General features: G+C 31.4%; 1 protein-coding gene across 2 annotated transcripts in view; it reads right to left on the reverse strand.

Moving 5' to 3' along the window:
• Positions 1–19,290, reverse strand: part of Tecrl (trans-2,3-enoyl-CoA reductase like) — a 103,176-nt gene that overhangs the window by 75,738 nt on the left and 8,148 nt on the right. For both annotated transcript variants that reach the window (XM_003463769.4, XM_063240723.1), the window contains one exon: positions 2,140–2,191. In XM_003463769.4, the coding sequence (XP_003463817.1) occupies positions 2,140–2,191 (52 nt within the window). The remainder of the gene's footprint in view (positions 1–2,139; positions 2,192–19,290) is intronic.

Genomic DNA, 19,290 nt, shown 5'->3' on the forward strand with positions numbered 1-19,290 from the left:
CTAACTCCAGGGCTTGAAAAAATAATGTCACAAATGTCAAATAAAAAAATCAGTTGCTCTCAGAAAATAAGTAGCTTTACAAAGCCTGATTGTGGTGGTTTCATATGCACATGACTGTTGTCCTTTGCAAATGTTTACTCATCGGAAAAAGAATTCAATGCTATTTGATTTAAAATATGTTAAGAAAAGTTAAGGTCTTATAATAATCACCATATTTCTTTAAAAAATTTCTGTTATCCAAATGTTTCAGATGCTCAGTGTTTGCAATACTTCTCAAGATTTTTACTTTAATACGCTAAACACTGTTTACAACTGAATTAACTTTTGAATATTTTCTATATTGTAGTACAGCCAAAATGTTTTTGTGTTTCTGAATTTTATAAATACTAAACTACAATAAGATTTTGAAATACTGTGTAATGAATGTACATATGCTGGAATAGTATTTCTAGCTTTCAAGTAGTTGATACACTGTTGAAATAATAGTAATTTTCAAGAAGTTGAAAAGGTCATAGTTGAAGTCTTTAAAAGGTTAAAGCTGTGTTTGTAAAAGAGAATAAGAGTAGTAAATCTTAATATAAAAGTTAAAATTAACTGTATTTGTATACAATTTTAAATTGCCTAGTTAAGTAACTTAATATTTCTACAGTTTCTACATTTTGCTTACCTGTACCTTGCTAATTACTAGAAACAGACCATGGATCACTTAAAAGTATAACAGTATCTTTATAGTTTTAAGATTTTACATAATTTTCTATATGAGTACCAAAAGTAATTTTCCAACAAGATGATGATACATGCTCTTTAGGACATAGATGGGACTTTGATTTGTCATTCTCAGAAGGTAGAAATAATATGTTTTCTAGCACATTATCTTTTAAATGTACACATTTTCTTACATGTTAATTCTATAATAAAAATACTTTCAGTTCTCTTCTCATTATTTATCTTTTCTTTTTCTCTCTTTTCCCTCCTTAGCATGATGCTTTGCTTGCACACTTATTTTTTTTAACATATCCAAATTTTGCATATCTTTAACCTATTTCAGTTTATTTGACTCAAACTAAGCGTCTTCAAAACTTTGGTCTGGATAATAATACTTAAAACAATTCTGTTGTTTCCTGTATATGTTTTTTGCTTCACTTATTTGTTCTAAATAGATTTCCTGTAAATAACTATAAATGTTACATGTCCTGATTATTTAAATATTTTATGTACATAATTTTATAGAATTTTATTTATATTCTTTGTTCATATTTTAATAATAACACCTCTACATTCACTGAATTATTTATTATACATTACATATTATATAAAAATATTCAATGAACATTGTTTATTTTTCACAAAATAATACAATTAGTCTATTTTACACTCAAGCATAATTAAGTTTAATGAATTGAATTAGAAGTTTACAAAAGAAACATTATTCAAATAAATCCAAATTTATTAAAAGTTGATAGAGGTTCAATAGGAAGAATGAATTTCAGTGCTTTAGGTCATTATGATGTAATGGTTTAGGCATATTCAAATACGCTCCTCAGATAAGGAACGTTTATAATGTGAAATCTACATGTGTGCTGGGTCATGAGTATTTGGGAGATATCCACATGTCAGATATTTTTGCTACATTGAACCATTGGTATAAACTTCCAGAAAAACTACAAAAATGAAAATGTAGTTTAATCATATAAAATATAAACACTTTCAAATAAATTCTAAAAACTCTGTATTAATAAAATTAAAAAATAAAAATTTTATTTATTGTTGAAAATTCCCACATGTAATAAATCTGTCCAGTATAAATGTAATAGAATTTTTGTTAAATATATTTAAATTTAAAGAATAATAGTAATTAATGCTTTTGATACATATGAATTTTTCTTTTAGAAAAAACAAAATTGAAATATGAATTGAAAATATTTCATAAAAATAGAAATGTAGAACATTGAAGTTTAAAAATAAGTTAGCTTAGACTGTATTACTGTCAAGATTAGATATAAAACCATTTTTGAGGTTTCTGCAAAATGTTTTCTATGCATTACAATTTACCATCATATTTAATTTATTCTTACAGATATATTTGAACCAATGGAAAAAAGATATCAACATAAACTCTAAATTACAGATGAGACTTACATGCTTTATGAAATTTTTGTTTAACATCATGAACAGTAGACGATTGTGTCACCTGAAATAAAGAGAAAAATAGAACAAACTATAAGTCAAATATTAATAACTTTATTCATCTATTTATGAGGAAAACATTATGTATAAAACAGGGAAATATTACACAATATACATAATTTCCATTAGCTTTTGTTTGATATATTTCATAAACTTGACTCATTATAATTATAATATTGTTAGTTAAATTAATTTTAAAATGTTTTATACTTATCAATAATGATGCTGTTATGTACATTCAACCACTTTTTTATTTTTAAAATACACAATGAATTTCTTCTGTCCAAATATTTAGCTTCATTTATAAAAATTCAATAGACAATTGATTAAAAGTATGACAATGCACAACAAAAGAAAAAGACTTTTTCAACACTCCAGAAGGAGAAAATTTGAGATTAACAGACATGACAAGGAAAAATTTACTTCAGAATATCATGAGATAATAATCTCCTACACGAACCCTGTAATTATGTTACTAATAGGCCATATGTTTTAAAGGTACATTAAATTACATACAACATGTATTATTTTTGTATTCTTTAAGCACATATTATATTTTTTTCCAAAATTCGATTCTCAGCCACTAAAAATGCTACTTCTAAATTAGAAAAAAAATCAATAAAAGTTTTATTGACATATGTTATAAACATATTGAGGGTGATGGTTCAAGTAAAGCATCTCAAACCTTCATAATATTTTTTGACTTTTCACAACACCTGCAACACAAAATTCCCCTCCACCGCTTATCCCTCTTTGTTGATAAAAACTCACCCACTAATCTTTTAAAAAATGTATTTCCTTTCCTTGACCATGTATAGTGTACCAGTGAAATGTATAATGAACATGTATATATTTTATTTCTAATTTTAGTTAAAAATTTCATATGATTTTTAAAGAAGAAACAATTGGAAAAATATATAAAATGCTTAGAACACAATAAATCTGCAGGATATTATCAAAATTATTATACCATAAGCAATATTTTAAATATACTAAAAATTTAAAAATGAATATATTTATTTCAAACTCTTTCTCTTCAAAGAGATATGAATAATTGTGAATTTATACATAACATGTTTAGTTGTAATATGTTATATTAAAATAATAACATACCAAGGATGGGGATTTAGCTCAGTGGCATATGTGCCTCCGTAGCAAGCGTGAGATCTTGAATTCGATCCCCAGTACAAAAAAATAATAAGAATTGTAAGCAGTAAGCACTAGAAAATGGTATTAATTTTCATTTGTGTTATGCTATACATAAAGCATTATGTATAGCATTATGTATGAAAGCATTATGTATGAAAATTTTAAAGATATGAAATATTTATAATTTCTGAGTGAATGATGCATAAGATAAAATTTGAAAAAGAGTTTGCAGAGCAGATATATTTACACTGGTACATGTGATATTTCATTTGAGTTTTAAGTATTGGCCTTGAATACCTATAGCCATTACATAAGCATGATTTATTTCAGTGTTGTTCATTATTTTATCTCAATATTATTTACTTATTTAGATCTTTTACATATTGCTTTCTGCTTCCTCTAACAGAGGAACCTAACACTCAGGCTGTTTTTTATAGTATATTTATTATTTTAGGGGGCATCTAGTTTGGATATAAATAATTTACATGATCAGTAATCCTTCAACTACAGTTTGATGTGTGTTCATCGAGTATATTATGAAACCACATTCTCTGATGTTTACACATTGCTTACTGAACCTATAAGTACATTAAGGACAAAATCAACAGCAAGAATAGATTCTATGTCAAAAGGTAATATAATAGACATAAGAAAATCAATTTTGTGGAAGTTTAAAATGTAGTTGTGCATGTAGTCCCCTCAAAAGAGTACAATTTGAAGTTCTTTAATAAGATAAGTACTCTTTCACAAACTTCTCTTTTTAAAATCTGTGGCTTTTCCTTAAAGCAGGATACTTGTAAGGACAATCTAATATATGTATTTTCTCAGATTTGTACATCTTCAAAGCTGAGTTTATGTTTTCCTGAAATAAATTTACATATTCAGTAGGTTGTATTACAAACTCATAATAACGAATTTTTAAAATTCCTGTTGACTTGAACATGTTTTAAAGTGGTGATTTGAAAAAAAAAAATTCATGACTGTCCTTTCAATGGCCTTTTTAGGTGAAAAATGAAACATTAGAGTGATTCAGACATTTAATCAGCCACAATCCTCAGCTTATCTGCTCTTGCAGTACCTTATCTGGTGTTCACAGTATAAAGAGAAAAAATATGGCCATTAACAGAGCATATGTGATTCTCTGCTAACAGCGGCGTCTTCAAAAGTTTTTTCATAATGACTTTTGCTTTTCTACTTTTTCAATATGTTAAAAAAAGACTAATGATCAACGCATCACTTACTGTATGCATTTTCACAATCATAATTTATTTCTACAAATGGGAGAAATAAGTATTCCTACATAAAAAACACAAAATTCTCTTAATTATTGTTTATTTTTCATCAAAGAAAACTGATTTTGAAATAGAAACTAGACAAGGTAAATGGTATTTTTAAAGTGAAATTTTATCTCTAAATTTTCAAACATAATTTTATCTCTAAAGTTTCACATATATATAAATATACATATACATATATAATAGCTAACCTGATTATACTATTTGTATTAATTATCAGAAAAGAACAGTTAATACTCAGATGTTTAGATCACTTTTACATGTTTGTGTCTGTTAATCGAAGCAGTTAATCTAATCTGCCTCTTGAAGGTAACAATGTACAATATTACAACCATTGTCAAATTCCTATCATCTTGCTTTGTAAACCCATACTGTTATTGTACTTGGTTTTGTGTTGTCTGTATTGCTTTTTTAGTTTTCTTCTGTATGTTTAATCATAAATAAAAAGATAAACTAAATAAATCATCATATCTAGAGGTATAAATACACAAACACACGAGCACTCAAATACAGAATGCTCAGTACAGGATAACTGACTGACAACCTCTTGCATTATTACTAACCTAGAAGAAACAATGCTTCAGAGTTGATTAATAAGAAATTTTTTTAAAATTACATTTAAAAAATTCCATTAAATGGCTTTTTTTGCAAAAAATGTTGCGAAGCTGAAAATTTTCTTCAGATTTCCCAGATGTATTAGGTACTCTCCATAATTATAACAAAAATATAAAGTGACCTATGTGAAATATTTTGTACAAATTTAGAATGTGTTTTAGTGCATAGGATAGCAAGAATTTTTGTTATGAATAAAACTGAGCCACTACAGAAATGTCAGTTTTAAAACATTTAATTTTAAAGTTTAATTATATTTTCTTATTTAAGAAATAAGAAATATTTAACTACATCAGTTATGTTCCTTTATAAACCAAAATAATGTCAAATAGAAGATCAAAATAGCATATCGACATAAACTAGCATATGTTTCTTATATCATATAAAATGCTATTATATATATATATATATATATATATTGCTAATACATCTTGACAGTATGAACTTTGCCTTTGCAATTCAAAAAGAAAATAAATTTCAACATTAAGTGTTTAAACACATGCATCCACACACTAAAGCTGCTTACCTGTGTAAATATGAGTATTATTCCCAGTAAATTATATAGAATTTTATTTAGAATTACAGCCTTCACATTAGGGGATAAGCAAATGAGCATATATATAACTAAAAGAGAATAGAGGTGATAAATAGGTAATTTTGGCCTTGTTAATTTTTTGGTAAGCAGTAAATTTCTGCCACAGGCTATAACAAGTGTTGATTCCAAAATTCATATTAAATTTGAGCGTTACCATTGTAAACCCACAGATAAGTAAAGTCTATAGATCAGTCACAAATGACTGAAATGTATTGGTTTACTTTACCTCTAGTTTTTACTATATGTATTCCCTGGGACAGTTTTAGTTTCCCAGCAGTATTAAATGTAAGGCACAAATATATTCTGTGTACAGAAGCCCCAACATGTGTGGGGCTTTTTTCCATTATGAGCATCCTTTACCAAAATGCTGTAATTTTTATACTTGATCAACCTCATAGAATAGTCAGTCCAAGTCAGTGATTTACATTTGGGTGAACCCTTGGTATTATGATATTTTTTGCATTTAGACAAATGTGTAGCATGTCGCTGCCCTAAAACTCCTCTGTGTCCTACCCATTTACCCCACATACGCCTCAGCCTCCATTAGCATTGCCTCTTGCAGAATATGGAATCACACTATAGAATCTCATTTTGTATCTCCTTAGTTAGCGTTTCTTCCATAGTGTTTAACCCATTTTCTGATAGGGTTATTTCTTTACTCATTGCTAGATTTTAGGATTCTTGGTTTACTTCTCTCATACATCATGTATAATTTGTCAGATAAAACTTTTGCAAATAATTTCTTCCTCTCTGTGGCTGATTTTTGCACTCTATTGAGAGTGATTGTAAAGACGTATTTTTAATTTTTAAAATTCTAGTTTACCAGTTCTTTGTTTTAAATTATATTTTTAGTGCTGTAAATAAAAGTCCATCAACAAATTCACATTCTTCTGGATTTTCTACGTGTTATTTTGTTTAATGGTTTACAGTTAAGCTTAGGATGCATTTTAAGTTTTACAAAGAAAGTTGCTGTAGTTTGATCCAATGTGCCTGCAAAAGACTCGTGTATGCAAATGTGAAGGTTTGGACCGTGATTGGACAATGAGGGTCCCGTGTTCACCAGGGAATTAATTCATGGATGAGTTCACATTTAATGTGATTTTAGGAAGTGGGGCCAGGTTGGTTGAAAGACATGAATCACTAAGCTCATGACTTGGAAGGCTGCATTCTTGTGCTTGCTGAGTCATTTTGGGCTCACTGTCTCGGTTTTTTTTTTTTGTTGTTGTTGTTGTTATTGTTAGGTTTCCTTCATTTTGCGATGATCCGTCTTTATTTTATTTTTTTTTCACTTTGTCTTTTTATATACACACAGCAACGTTTTCATTATGTTTGTCCTTTATTCTTTTACTTGAGATATTATTTCTTATTAAATTTTTTTACAGCCTCGGGAAGCAGTTTCCTTACTTGGGTTGCCATCATTCCAGAAATTCCAGGTGTGTGACTTTCATCTTTTCCTTGTCTGTGTATCCTGGACGTGTTCTGTGTGGACTGTAGGCCTATTGCCTTCTGCTCATTCATTCAGCTCATTCACCCATCCTCCGGATGCCATCCACAGTATAGGGGAATGGGTCAGGTAACTGTGTTTCTCCTAACCTAGATTCCTAGGGTGTGGGGCTGGCTACTCCACGCATGCATGGAGTTTCTAAAGCATGACTAGCTGGTTGTTCTTCCCATACTGGCTATAGGTCCCCAATGGTGGCCATCGGGCTCAAGGGACAGGCCTGGCTGCTTCTTCTCCAATCTGGCACTGGCTACCCTTAGAAGGTTCCCGATGGTAGCTGGTGCATGTGCATGGGTGGAGCTGGCTGCTTGTTTTCCCAGCCCACACTGGTTATAGCCAAGGATGCCCCAATGGCAGCCTTTATGTGCAAGGGAATGGGGCTGGCTTTTTCTTCTCCTGACCCACACCAGCTACCCATGGGAGAGTCCTGATGGTGACCCATGTATCTCTTGCTGTCTTTCTTTATATAAGCAACTTTATTTCATTCTTATTGTACACTACAAATTACCATGAGAAACACACAATTTATTTTACATCTGTATCATTTGGATTTTCAGTTGTCTAACTTACGATGTTTCCTCTGTATCCATCGATGGACACCTAAAACGTAACATTATTTAATGTTCCATCCTATCCTGTTCTTAGTACTAAGTTGTGCACTAGTCAAGATAGTGTAGGTTTTTTCTAGAATAAGGATTTTCAAAATTTTACACTCACACCAATAAAGTTTGATTTCTGAGTCAGATCATGCTCTATACCCTTCATAGGCTCATTCTTTTCTTTTTATGCACATCTCAAACAGAAGTTCATGTATACTGACCATCTAAAGCATTGTTGGTATATAAAATACAAGAAGGAAAGGCATTCCAAATTTATCTTGACTTCAACGTTTGGTATAAAAATAGCATATAGCACATTTTTCCTGATTTCCTTATTGTACTTTATTTGTATATTTGGTTTCTCATATAAGGAATATCATGCAATGTTTAAGATTGTGCAACTGATTAGTTTTACATAATATTATGGTCATATACGTTCACTCTTCTACAAAAAGTTAACCCTTCTTTGTGAAATAATATTATGCCATTGTGTATAACGACTGTATTATCTTTATCCATTCATATGTTAATGGGAAGAGAGACAGTTTCCAGAATTTATTTATTATGAATTGTGATGTTATAAACATGAATATACATATAAATAAGGGCATATATATATTATATATAATATATAATATATATAATATATATAATATATATATATATTATATATATAAACATGGATACGCGTATTGCTTATGTAATATGATGTCTTTAAATTGTTTTAATCTAGTTTTTTTTAAAAAAATTTTTCTGGGGATCAGACTCAAAACCTTGTGCTTGCCAGGCAGGTGCTTATGGCACTGAGCTGAATTCCTTGGGAAGATACCTCGAAGGGAAATAGCTCAGTCAAATAGATGTTTAGCTCTGTGGAGTATCTCTATACTGATTAGCGTAGCATATGTACCAGTCTACACTCCCACAAATAATGAAGGAATGCCTTTTATCCTTTCAGTCCCATTAGCATTTGTTACTGTTTGATTTTTTGATGAGAGCCATTCTTTCCTGAGATAGAGTCTCAGTGTTGTTATAATTTCCACGCCAATGATGTCTAACATCTTTTCAAATATTTACTGGTTATCTGTACTTTTTTTCTTCTGATATATTCTGTGTCACGTGTTAATTTTGTTGGATCTTTAAATTTTGGGTGTCTAATATTTTGATTTATTGATATCTTCTACATACTAGTCCTTTGTCTGAGGCAGAGTTGGAGTTACACAGTTTTTCCCATTCTGTAGATTGTCTCTCCCAAGGTAGTCTTCTTCTGCTATGCAGAAAGTTTTCCATTTGCTGTGATCCTGATGTTGATTCTTGGTGTTATGCCTTGTGAAACTGCAGTTCTACTCAGAATGTCTTTGACTAAGATATGTCTTCAAGAGTCACCTATTTTGTCTTACAGCAGGTTAAGTATTTCTGTGCTAATACTTAGATCTTTGATCCATTGTGATTTTTGTTTAGTGCATAATGAGAGCTATGGGTCTGGGTTTAATCTTCAATATGTAGGTAGCCAGGTTTACCAGCACCATTTGTTAAAAAGGCAAAACCATTTGACCCCTTTATTAAACATATGGTGAGCCTGTAGTTGGTTCTATATTATTAATTCTATTCCACTGATACACATTTCTATGCTTTTGACCATACAATGATGTTTTTATCACTGTGACTTGGTACTCCTTGTATTGCCCTTATTACTCACAGTTTCTTTTGCTATGGCCTGGGATTTAGCTCAGTGGCGTAAGTGTCTGCCCTGCAAGCATGGGGTCATGAGTTTGAACCCTGGTACCAAAAATAAACAAATAAATTAATTAATTAATTAATATTTTTAAAAGCCGTACAATTGCTTTTGCTACACTGAGTCTCCTTAGGTTCCCATATGAACTTATGATTCTTTTTTCTAGTGCTGTGGTGAATAGCATTAATATTTTGATTGAGATTTCCATAAACCATAATTTTGGAAATACGACCATTTTGACTATCTAGGTTCTGCCTCTCCAGGAACAAGGCATATATTTTCATTTCTGTAATAGTCTCTTCAATCTCTTTTCAGACAACTGTAGTTTTCAATCAGTGAAAGCTCTTTCAATCCTCGGTTAGGGTAATGTCTAAGGATTTAATTTTTGTTTATGTTATGAATGACATTGTTTCTCTAATTTTTCTTTCAGTATACTTATTATAGTGCATTGGAATGTTATTGTTATGAGTGTTAACTTTGTATGCTGCCATTCTACTGAATTGAGATGTAAATTCAGGAGTATTTGGGAAAGTTTTGGGGGTATTCTAAGTAGAGTGTCATGTCATCTCCAAATAATGGCTATCATTTCAACAATTAAGTTCAAAAGCAGCAGTAATAGCAAGAATCTTTATCTTGTTCCTGACTTGGAGGGAAAGTTTACACCTTCTCTTTACCTTATATGATTTGGATAATTGATTTGTATCAGATGCCTTTCATCAGATAGAGATAGTGACCTTGTATAATTATTTTCCTCAGAGTTTGCATCATCAATGTATCTTAGTGTCTGTCAAATATATTTTCCTGCATGTATTGAGATGACCAGGCTTTTGTCCTTACTTCTGTTTAAGCAGTGTATTACTTTTACTATTTTGCTTCTATGGAATGAATTTTACGTAGTCATGATGTATGACATTCTTGTGTTATTTGCTGTATTTTGGTTGCCAATAAATTATTGAAGAATTCTGCTCTATATTTATTAAAGACATTGATGTATGGCTTTCTGTCATGATGGAGTTCTTATCTGGTAATGAATTCAACGTAAGGCTTGTTCCTAGGAATGCTTCAGCAGTATTGTTTTCCTTTAGATTTTATTAAATAATTTGAAGGGTATAGGTGTTAGATTTTCTGTAAGGTTGTTGCAGAATTCATCAATGAATTCACTGGAATCTCTGATCTTTTTTTAGTTCATAGACTTTTTTAACTACTTCTGCAATTTCATTTACCATTATTGGACTATTTGGGGTTTTTATATCTTCCTGGTTGATCTCCGATAACTCATGCTCTTTGCCTATTTCAATTCTAATAGGATGGGCTGAGATAGTCTTATTTAATAAGATTGGCTAATGGTTTACCTATATTATTTATTTCAAAGAGCCAACTCTTTGATACAATGATTTCTTTTTTAGGTTTCAAATTCATTAATTTCTGCTCTGTTCTTTATGATTTCCTTTCTTTACTAGTTTTGATTTTAAATTGTTGTTTTTCTAGGACCTTGACATTCAAACTTAGGTTATTTGTACTCACTGTTTTCCTAATACAAATATTCATCACTATAATCTTTCTTCTTAAGACTGCTTTCTTTATGTCTCACAGGGTGCAGTATATCATATTGGCATTGTTTGACGGTAGGAACTACTTAATTTCATCTTGCATTTCTTTTGTGACCCACTGATTATTCAAGAGGGCAGTGATTAACTCCTATGTGTTTGCATAGCTCTTATGGCATCATTTGTCATTGATTTGTTTCATCACACTATGATTTGATAATATACACATAGTATTTTCAATGTTTTTCATTTGCTAATAAAAATTCCTGCCCACTCTTACTATGTCTGGAAACAGTCTCTGACCTTTATAATAGCAATATTGTAACTATCATGATAGCAACAACCTTTTCTTTGTAAGATGAGTTTTTTTTTCTTTTCTTTTCAGTACCTTATAGGAATCCATTTTGAAAAAAAAAAATCATCCATAGAATTTGTGTAGTGGCTTTCAAAAGTACATTCATTGCACTGACTCAAATATAGAAAAGAAAATTGTAGAATTTATAACCAAAGCAAGGCAATGGTAAATGTAAAGAAGTGATATGAATACATAAGCTAGGAAATAAGGATAAAAAGAACTATCCTGATTTGTAGCTTTGTCTCTTTTCCCATAGACATGAAATTTCTTACTGGAATAGCTATAGGCTTTTAACAAGTCCTATAATAGGTCCATTTCAACGCTTTCTTTATCATATATGCTCTTTGCTGCTACTTCAATAGAGATTTCAATACTTACTTCAGAAATGAATTTATTGGCTACTATTAAGCTATAATTAAAATATTTATTTTATTTTTTTCCATATTTAAAATTATTATGTGAAAAAGAAATAACAGTATAAAACATATACAATGATGCTTCTTGTAATAACGTAATTAAATAATTAATGGATTCACGACATTACTAAGAACTTTAGTTTCATGAAATAATTTAGTGAACATACTATCTCTATAGCTTAATAATCTCTATAGTTTTTATCTCCATTTTATGGATGAAAAAACTGACTCAAAATTGTTGAATAATATATCAAGGTTACACAATTACTAAAATACAAAATGAATTTCATGCAGATAGTTGTTTCTGGATCTAGTTTTTAACCCTGCAAGAACCTTATATAGTGAAAAAAATGAAATAGAAAGGTGCAGGAAAATCAATTTAAATCATTCACAAATTCACAGCACTACAACAAAAGACACTAAAAAAAAAAAAAAAAAAAAAAAAAAAGATTGTCCAGAACTGCGTTAGAAAGGGTAAAAAAGGTAGGATAAGTGTGTTTGAAACAAAGCAGAGTATTTTGAAGTATATTAATAATGATTCATTCTTTACTGTAATCATTTTTTAGGCACTTATCATACTTGAGGTCACAACTTGCATTTACATGTTTAAGCTGTCACACATGGGACATTAATTTAAAGACATCATTTTTATATAACGGCTTTATGAAAAGATTATGTTTATAAAATGTCAAAATTCTTCATTGAAATGTAAAATAAAACGCATATCTTTATTCTTTACATGTTGAAAAATCTATTTTTTCTTTTCACTTTAATACAAAGTATGTTTTGTGTTTATGATCAATAGGTAATACTATTAATGTTTTTATCTTTTGTAGCCTTACTATCTCAAGATTTAAAAATATATATAAAATAGCTCTTACAGTAAAGGTACTACATGAATAATATTAGAATGTTTTTTGAAATTTTTCCCATCAGCAAAAAAGGTTTAGTAGCAGATTGTACTGCCATGATATTCTGTTAAATCCTTGATTCAATTGAATTCTGATTATAACCAGTAATTATTAAAAGAAGTTTATGAGAAGGCAATAATAACTCTGCATTCAGTAGTACATTGATCAATACTGAGAAATGATAGACTGAGTTAGACAGACAGCAATTCTACTATTGTCATTTAGAGGCTTTAAAATATATACAGATTAGAAAGAAACAAGGAAAGTACAGATAGTAATTAATCCATTCTTTTCCCCACAGGATACTTCAATGAGAAGTTTGCAAGTGAGTAGAAGCAAATCATTCATTTATTTCAAATTAATATCAACTATCAAGTCTAGTATCTGTTATCTAGAAAAGTAGAAAATTAAAAGCTTATCTAAGAGAGAACTAACTTCTGGCAAGAAAATATATGAGCATGACTTTCCTAAGGTTTATGTGGTGGTGGATTTTGATCTGTTATTTCTCACTTGAATTCCAGAAAATCAAAGGAGACTGAAAATTACTGGATGATAGGCGGTTTGAAAATCCACTAATAAAATATAATATACTAATGGTATTGAGCCTGAGAAGATCAGACATTTGAAACTCTTAAGTGAGTAATAAATTTAACTTGGCACTAATTTCTAAACTTTCCAAAGGTGTCCTTGCAACATTTTGCTTTCAGCAAAAGCCTGAAAGGCCAACGATGTGAGGCGCTTAGAGAAGACAATTTCTACTTTAGGAGATTGCCCTTTACTATTAGGGATAACCACAAGACAATTCTGCTGTGTCAAGACTATTTATAACTGGAAGAGATTTTTAAAGTTACATACAATTTCTTCAGCAGAAAAGAAAACTATTATCTGGGCTCAGTCAGCACAGTAATCAGATCTGTCTCTTAGCTTGAGTTATACAATTTATGCTTGATATTTACATGTGATTATTCGTTAAACTTGTATGAACATCTAAGAAGCAGGAAAAATTTTTTTGGATTTGGTTTTCATGCCGGTGTTGCAAATGTCTGTTATAGTGCTTAGCAGCTGGCAAAGTTCCACTGAGTCTTCTTTTGGTATCTATGGGTCTTTGGTTCTAGGACTCCCACACCTCACACCAGCACAGCAGAATCAATGTCTGCTGACTGAGTTCCTTATGACTTAGTATTTGTTCATCCTTATACTCTGTACTCATCTTCCTCTATAATTTAAAACATCTCTCTAGAATATTGATAATATGGAACATAATGTCAATGTTGTATAAATAGTTACTATATCATCATAATTTAAGAATGGTGAGCAGAATAAAAAGTCTATAGATTATACATGTTCAGACCACTTTATACCACTTTAAATAATTTTCAATCAATGATCCAGTAAACCTGTGGATGCAGAGGCAGAAAATATAAATATGATGGAGGAAATAAAGGAAGAAGAGCAAGGAGAAAGGAAGAAAGGAAACAATGAAAGCAACATTCTAGAATTATGATAATTAGCCTTGAAGGTAACACATGGGACAAACGCTAGGGGTAACATAACCCTCAAACAACGATTTCACTCCAAAACTTCGAGTTTTCTCATATAACTCTGCACATAGCATAATTTCCACAGCAAAAAGATGCAGTATAAGAACATGTGAATTTTAGATTACTTATGATTTTGTAACTCAAGAATACGTAGAGATTAGATGTTTCATTGCATAGTTTTCAGCAAAGTATTAAATTGACGAGTCGGCTAATTAAAATTATTTAAGCTTCCATTCCTGGAAGCATAAGATCTCAGTGAGCATCAGTTGGGTCCAGAAACCTCCACTTGCTGAAAGCTTACAGTTTCAGATCTCTCTAAAGTTTAGATAATTTAAAATATAAAATAATGGAACATTTATTTTCCTATGTTGCTTAAATCACTGATAATTTGTGAAAATCTTGGTTAATAAAGAATAGTTGAGGGGGCTGGGGATTTAGCTCAGTGGCATAAGCATCTGCCTTGCAAGCAGATCCCTGGTATCGGTAAAAATGAAAGAAAAAAAAATAAAAAGAATAGTTGAAGGAAAAGAACATTTGATGACATTGAGCCAAAGGTTAGTGAAAAGAAAATTTTCTTAATAACAAGAATTAACCTCACGCATTACATTAGTTCCCCAGAAAAGAGTGAGTGCAGATTTCCCCAGCTCCGTCTTATTTATGGGCACATAAGAAGGAAATGATTGTTTTTGTAGGAAGTGACAGAATCAAGACTTTTTTCAGGACACCATAAGGATGGTAAAAGGCAGAGTGCTGAGCCTTTACATGCTATTCAGTGAAAGCATGACTTGGGTGTTCTTTGGGGACAGTGATGACTTAAAAAACAATTTTCTTATGAACCAGGACTTTTATTCAGGCCTATAAATGTGCAGTGTTAAACTAAAAGCCAAATGCATCTTAATCTTCATTTTGTATCCCTGTTTACTACAAATCTTGGGTCAAATCGTTTCTCAACCCCATAATGGATGATACGTTGATGATTTAGAAGGTATCTGTTATGGAGCTATTTGACTAGCGATGAATTTATAGGATAGCATTCTCTAAGTTTAAGGACATCAAAATAAGAAATGTGCAGGCACACAGAGCTACACTCAGAAGTTTCCAGCTGCTTCCCTAAACCTATGATCACCTGGATTCCAAGAAAGACAAAAGACCACATGTCTAGGTCACACAGAAAGAGCCAGTCCTCTCCTGGAGAGAAAAACCATTCCTTAGCCACGTGGGTGCCAGCGATACACCGAGACAGTGCTCTTCCAGAGCCTGGTGCACATCCTCCTTTGAAAGCTGGCCTCCTAGCAGGTGGGCCGGCCTGGAACCCTGCGTGTGGCCCGCCCAGAAGCCTAGCAGAAACATTTCTTCCTTCTGACTTTCCAAGTAAAGCTCTTATTTCAGTAAATATGTGCTTTATTTTTAATTTCCTTTTCTAATGAGTCAAAGAACTGCCTTAGCTCACAACAGAAACAGGGCATTCACCAGACCTGGAAACTGAATCCACTGGTGACTGAATCCTGGATTTTCTACCCTGCAGAACTGTAAGACATCAATTTCTAATTTTTTTTATCATGCCATTTAGTCTGTGGTAATATTATTATAGCAGCCTGAACTGACTAAAGTAATACATGGTTGGTAGGCAGTAAAGATTAAATTAGAGGAAAAAAGAAAAAGAGGGAGAGAGAGAGAGAGAGAGAGATAGAGAGAGAGAGAGAGAGACAGAGAGAAAGTCTGTGCATGTATGTGTTTGTGAATATACATGTACTTCCTAAGAATTAAGGGCATCCTAGAGAGGTGCTCAAATGTTTATATTTACTTCAAGCTGCTCTATATTTTTTCGCAAAAACAGATTATACACATATTCAGAAAAAATGATCTTTAGTACATTCTTTACAATGTAAAAATCTATTGAAATGATACGTGTGCAATATAACATATTTAAGAATTTTGCATTAACTTATTTGTATTTCAATTTGTTAGCTATGTGCTAATTTACTCAGGTCTCTATGACATATGTGGTATTTCAGCTTTCCTTCAGTAGGATGAGTTATCTCCACAAAATGCAAGGGGAGATAATACCAGGACCTTGCCTGACACCAAAGCAGGTTATTGGTGACAAGTCCTGCAGGCCTTGCAGAGCCTAAGCAGGTCCTAATGTCACTTCGCTCCCAACCGTGGCACTTCTGAACAGGCTCCCAAAGCTGAGCTCTCAGTTTTACTGAATTCCCTTCAACTTTTCTCTTACTCATTCTACTTTCCTCCTGGTTGTTGTATTTGATTTTCTGAAGGGAGATGTGAGAAGTGACTGGCAATATGTAGGAAAAGACTCTGAGTGTCTTAGACGTTCATCAGGAGTCTCCCTCAGTCCTAAATATGCCACTTCATTCTGCTGGCTCCTTCCACACCACGACACCACACATTTAGTTACATCAACCCCGAGCCTTGCTTCTGACGCCCCTGCATCTTTGGCTCAGTGTGCTAATTCTTCTTTCTGGGTAGGTCATTCTGTACCAGCCAAGCCACTGTGCTGAACTGCATATATTATGATTTTTAAGTGTCTTCTACAATTGGATAAGTTTTGATTCACATCATCATGCTGAAATTATATTAGACAAAATACTTATTTCCTCTTTTCTTAGTATGATTTGATTTAAACTTGTGTATCAAAGTACAATTTGTTTTAAAATTTACAATTTTCCCTCCAAGTATTCATGTATTTTATGGTAAGGTGATGTTTGATTTTTAATGGCGTGGAAGCTCAGTAAAGTAGCCAGTCACAAAGCAGTTGCTTATCTGATTTGAAAAACAGAGTAACACTCAAATCTTTATATCTAGCTTGGATATAATTAAGACTTTATTGCTAGCTTTACTATATAGAAATATGATCTAAAGCTCACACATTTTTGTTTAATTTTACTTAAAGTAAAAAGAGAAACAAAACAAAACAAAACAAAGCGTTGTAAGGGTACAAGTAATATAGAACTACAAAAAAAAAAAAAAAAAAAAGAAAAACAAAAACAGTAAGAAATCACCAGTTAATAGATTACACATTATTATCTTAGAGATAGTTGCTCACGTCACAGTATCAAAGCATACAAAGTAGACATTCAAACAGTGAGACTTCAAACAGTTGTGTTCAATGATCCAACCAAAAACATTAATATGGTCAGCTATTTAACACCCCTAAACTCACTTGCAGTTGTATCCTTTAGAGCACTTTTTACTCTCTTTTTTTACAACAAAATCTACACATTTTGGGTTTTATTACTCCTTAGTTGTTATTACTTTTTTGGAAGACAATAAAGTGAAATATGGCAAACAAAGATGTCAGTCAAAACCAAGGATAGACATAGCACATGACGTAAAACAGAGTACAAGGTTATCAACAATGGTTACCATAATGCCTCTTGCTTCCTTAAAAAGAATTGTCTATCTCATTAAGTATTATAAAATTGAAAAAAGCAGTAGAGAACAAGACCAATAAAGCCTAAATATTGTAAACATTACAGGACTTCAAAAGAAGATAATAGATTTTTTTTAAATCATGTGTTTTCAGTGATTCACTTTCTTCATTTAATTTTGATTTAATAGGAAACACACTTTCCATTAAATGTATAATGCACTCAACTTAGTTTTTATTTGTTAAAGGGCTATATTTCTTTTTTGTATAACGAGTTTACTTTGCTGGAGCAGGATGTTTAAAAAAAGGTTTTTCTCATTTTTCATTGGTCCAAAATTTAATTAAATTTTAGCAGTAATTTGTTTTCTATTTTAAAACACAAATCATTCAAAGTCATTATTTATCAAGTAAATGATGTCTTTGGAATAAAATCAAAGAGAATCCATGCCATGTTTTAATTTTACATCCAGGGTATATTTATTTTACAACTTTAAGGCACTTGATGTGTCCAACCATGATAATGTTGAAAAGGTCATTTTTACATCATCTGTGTATATCAGTGTTTTGCAAACTATACAGGAAGATCAGTTTTCTTTCACTTCAGTTTTCTTATGGACCAATATATTTTAAAAATACATGAAAAAAACTGAAAACTAGTTATAGGTATTTAAATACAAGCCTCATTTTACTCAGCATTATGAGATTAAATAAATACAAAGTTGTTATTTTGATTTTCTGAAATAGTTTGCAAAAAAGCATTATTGAATTCTAGACCACATAAATCACACGGTGGATACTAAATACAAGTGTTACTAAGATGAAGAACACATCCATTTATAAGACAAGTAGCATACAATGACATATGAAATGGTGTGACATAAGAAATTATGTGACATATGAAATGATGTGACCTACGAAGTAATGGGAATTTGAACAGGCTGGAACATAAACAGTAGGAAAAAGAAATTTGACCCAAACTAGTGGAATGGAAATTACAAAATGTGTTCCAGCAATGGTATGTAGCACAGCATTTTGAACACATGCAGAGATTAAGAAGCGTTTGAAAGCCATCCCAATAATGTGATCAGACAGTGTAAGAAGGAACATAGATCTGAAGAAGGGTATCAGTACATCGTCCAAAAATCTGGCGCCACAAAGTATTTTCCAGCACATTTGGATTTATTTCCCACAGTGCATTGCAATGCCAAATTCCAGATTGGATTTTTCCTCAAATCACGATTTTTGGGGTCATTTATTTAAAAGCAGCAATGACCACTACAATACTCAATACAAGAAATGTTTGGAGTATTTAAAGACTGTACGTCTTCATAAATATGATGCTACTAATCTCATCTTTTGACTGAAATTCTCATGGTGAAGCCATTCTGGTACAACTTTTTCCATTTTCCCTGCCTGTCTGACTGACGCCCATTCCCTGTCTCTCTGTCTTCTTTATTTATCT

This window comes from Cavia porcellus, unplaced genomic scaffold (genome assembly GCF_034190915.1).
Source record: "Cavia porcellus strain 051 isolate PalLab524CR breed Dunkin Hartley unplaced genomic scaffold, mCavPor4.1 scaffold_30, whole genome shotgun sequence".
In the NCBI taxonomy this organism is placed as follows: Eukaryota; Metazoa; Chordata; class Mammalia; order Rodentia; family Caviidae; genus Cavia; species Cavia porcellus.